Source organism: Acanthisitta chloris, unplaced genomic scaffold (genome assembly GCF_000695815.1).
Source record: "Acanthisitta chloris isolate BGI_N310 unplaced genomic scaffold, ASM69581v1 scaffold35095, whole genome shotgun sequence".
NCBI lineage: Eukaryota > Metazoa > Chordata > Aves > Passeriformes > Acanthisittidae > Acanthisitta > Acanthisitta chloris.
In genome coordinates this window covers 2,987-4,957 of record NW_008676068.1, presented here as the reverse complement: position 1 = coordinate 4,957, position 1,971 = coordinate 2,987, and the positions used below count along the sequence as shown (strand labels likewise).

Below are 1,971 nucleotides of genomic sequence, written 5' to 3'. Positions count from 1 at the left end.
GGGAGGTGTCCCTGCCCAGGGCAGGGATTGGGACTAGGTGATCTTTAAGATCCTTCCAACCCAACCCAGTCTGGGTCTGTATGATTCTCCCCCCTCTTGCTGCTATTCCTTCATCAAACTTTTCCTCCCATAGCCCATAGAATTGTGGCCATCCTGCAAGTGGCTGGACACCAACTCCAGCAGCACCTGGTGTACAGGGAATCCCAGGTTGTTTATGAGCATTTCAGAGGTGCTGGCAGCACAGTCACCATAAATCTGAGCCTGTCACCATGTGGGGAAACAGCTCTGAAACACGAGTGTTTTACACTGCGCCGTGTTAGCAGCTCTGTCAGATTTGGGTCAGGCTGCCATGGGGGGATGGCAGCCCGGTGGGCTTGGGTCTCCTCCTCCCTTTCTTCATTCCTTTTCTCCTTCCCCATTGAATGGCATAAATAATGCAGCCTTTTTCCCTTGTTGTGCTATTTTTGGGGCTAGGATTCTGGGTTAAGTGAGCGCACGACTCGCCGCCAGCTCTCGCTGCTCGGCGGGCAGCTCCCTCCTGCTCTCCACATTCCTCTTGCCAATCCTGCTTTTCCAAAACTTCCTTAACTCTTGAGGTTTTTTTACCTTTGCAGCAACCAGGTGTGTTTTTACAGCCTGCTCTCCAGTGGCCTTTTTATGTTGCACTCAAAGAATTCCCATGAACCACATTCAATATCTATCCTTAAATAAGAAAACTAATTCATTCATTCCCCAGAGCCTTTCCAAGGTCTTCTCTTGCAGCTCTCCAAGGGAATGCAGATCTCCATGAGGTCTTCTCATGGGCTGTTATTGGGTCTGGGTGGAAAGACTTCCATGTGGGGACAAAGATGCTTCACTGATGCCAAACTGCTCCATGCAAAGGTGCTGCCTTGGATGGATTCTGTGGGAGCTGGGGCCAGTTCCACTCTCTGGCAGTGTCAGCACAAGTTAATGCTGCCCAAGATGAAGTAGAAAGGACATGTTGGAGTGTTACATCCTGCTGGGATCTGTCTTTTCCCCCTGATTGCATTCCTGTAGTTGGGAGAGGAGAGGCTCCGTGCTGGAGGAGACAGTTCAGGGCTTACAGCAGTGACATGTTAAGGGTTGGACTTGCTCTTAGAGGTCTCCTCCAACCTTGATGATTCTGTGAAAAGGAGCAGATGGACCAAAGGATGCAGAAGGATCCCAGAGGACCCCCAGCTCCCATCTGTGCAGAGCCTTTCCTGACATGCCCTGTCCCCTCTGTGCCAGGAGGCTGATGACTCGGCTGGAGGACATGCGCCGGAGCGTGTTGGGCGACGGCGTCAACCGCTGCATCCTCTGCGGGGAGCAGCTGGGGCCCAGGGGATCTGCCTGTGTCGTCTGTGAGGACTGCAAGAAGGTAAGGCACCTCCCTGTGCCCCCCAGACCTGCACAGCCCCCCCAGACTCTCCCCACCTCGGGACACCTCGACGTTCGGGTGATGCTTCCGTCCCTCTGTGCGTGGGGAAGGTTTTCTGCGCTCGCTGGTGTTTGTGCTGGGAGAGCTCTCATTAAGCAGCTCTCATTAACCCCCCACTGGTGCTGATGATGCAGTGGGACCTTGTGGTGGCCCTGCTGCCACCCAGCATTTTGTTTTTTCTGCAGAATGTCTGCACCAAGTGCGGGGTGGAGACCACCAACAGCAGGCCCCATGCCATCTGGCTCTGCAAGATCTGCAGTGAGCAGAGGGAGGTGAGTGTGGATCCCCAGGGGCTCCCCCTGCTCTGTGGGATGTGGTTCCTGCCCTTGCTGTCACCCTGTGCACTGTCCCCACCCCAGACTTTTGGGACAGAAGCAGCTCCAGCTGGTGGGATGCTCCCAGTGATTTCCAGCCTGGTCCTCAGCACCACTAAGTCTTGCCCAGTTGCTTCAGTCTGGTCCTTCTAGGCTGGTCTTGTTTTCTGTATGAAATGACATTTATTTGTGTCTTGCAAGCAAAGTCTTGATGTC

The 1,971-nt window shown here is 53.9% G+C and overlaps 1 protein-coding gene across 1 annotated transcript in view; it reads left to right on the top strand.

Moving 5' to 3' along the window:
- The window catches only part of LOC103803424 (rabphilin-3A-like), a gene marked incomplete at its 3' end in the record, with an annotated part of 12,206 nt that overhangs the window by 9,280 nt on the left and 955 nt on the right, over window positions 1-1,971 (top strand). The window contains exons 3-4 of the mRNA XM_009075977.1: window positions 1,252-1,381; window positions 1,627-1,713. Coding sequence (XP_009074225.1) covers window positions 1,252-1,381; window positions 1,627-1,713 — 217 coding nt within the window. The remainder of the gene's footprint in view (window positions 1-1,251; window positions 1,382-1,626; window positions 1,714-1,971) is intronic.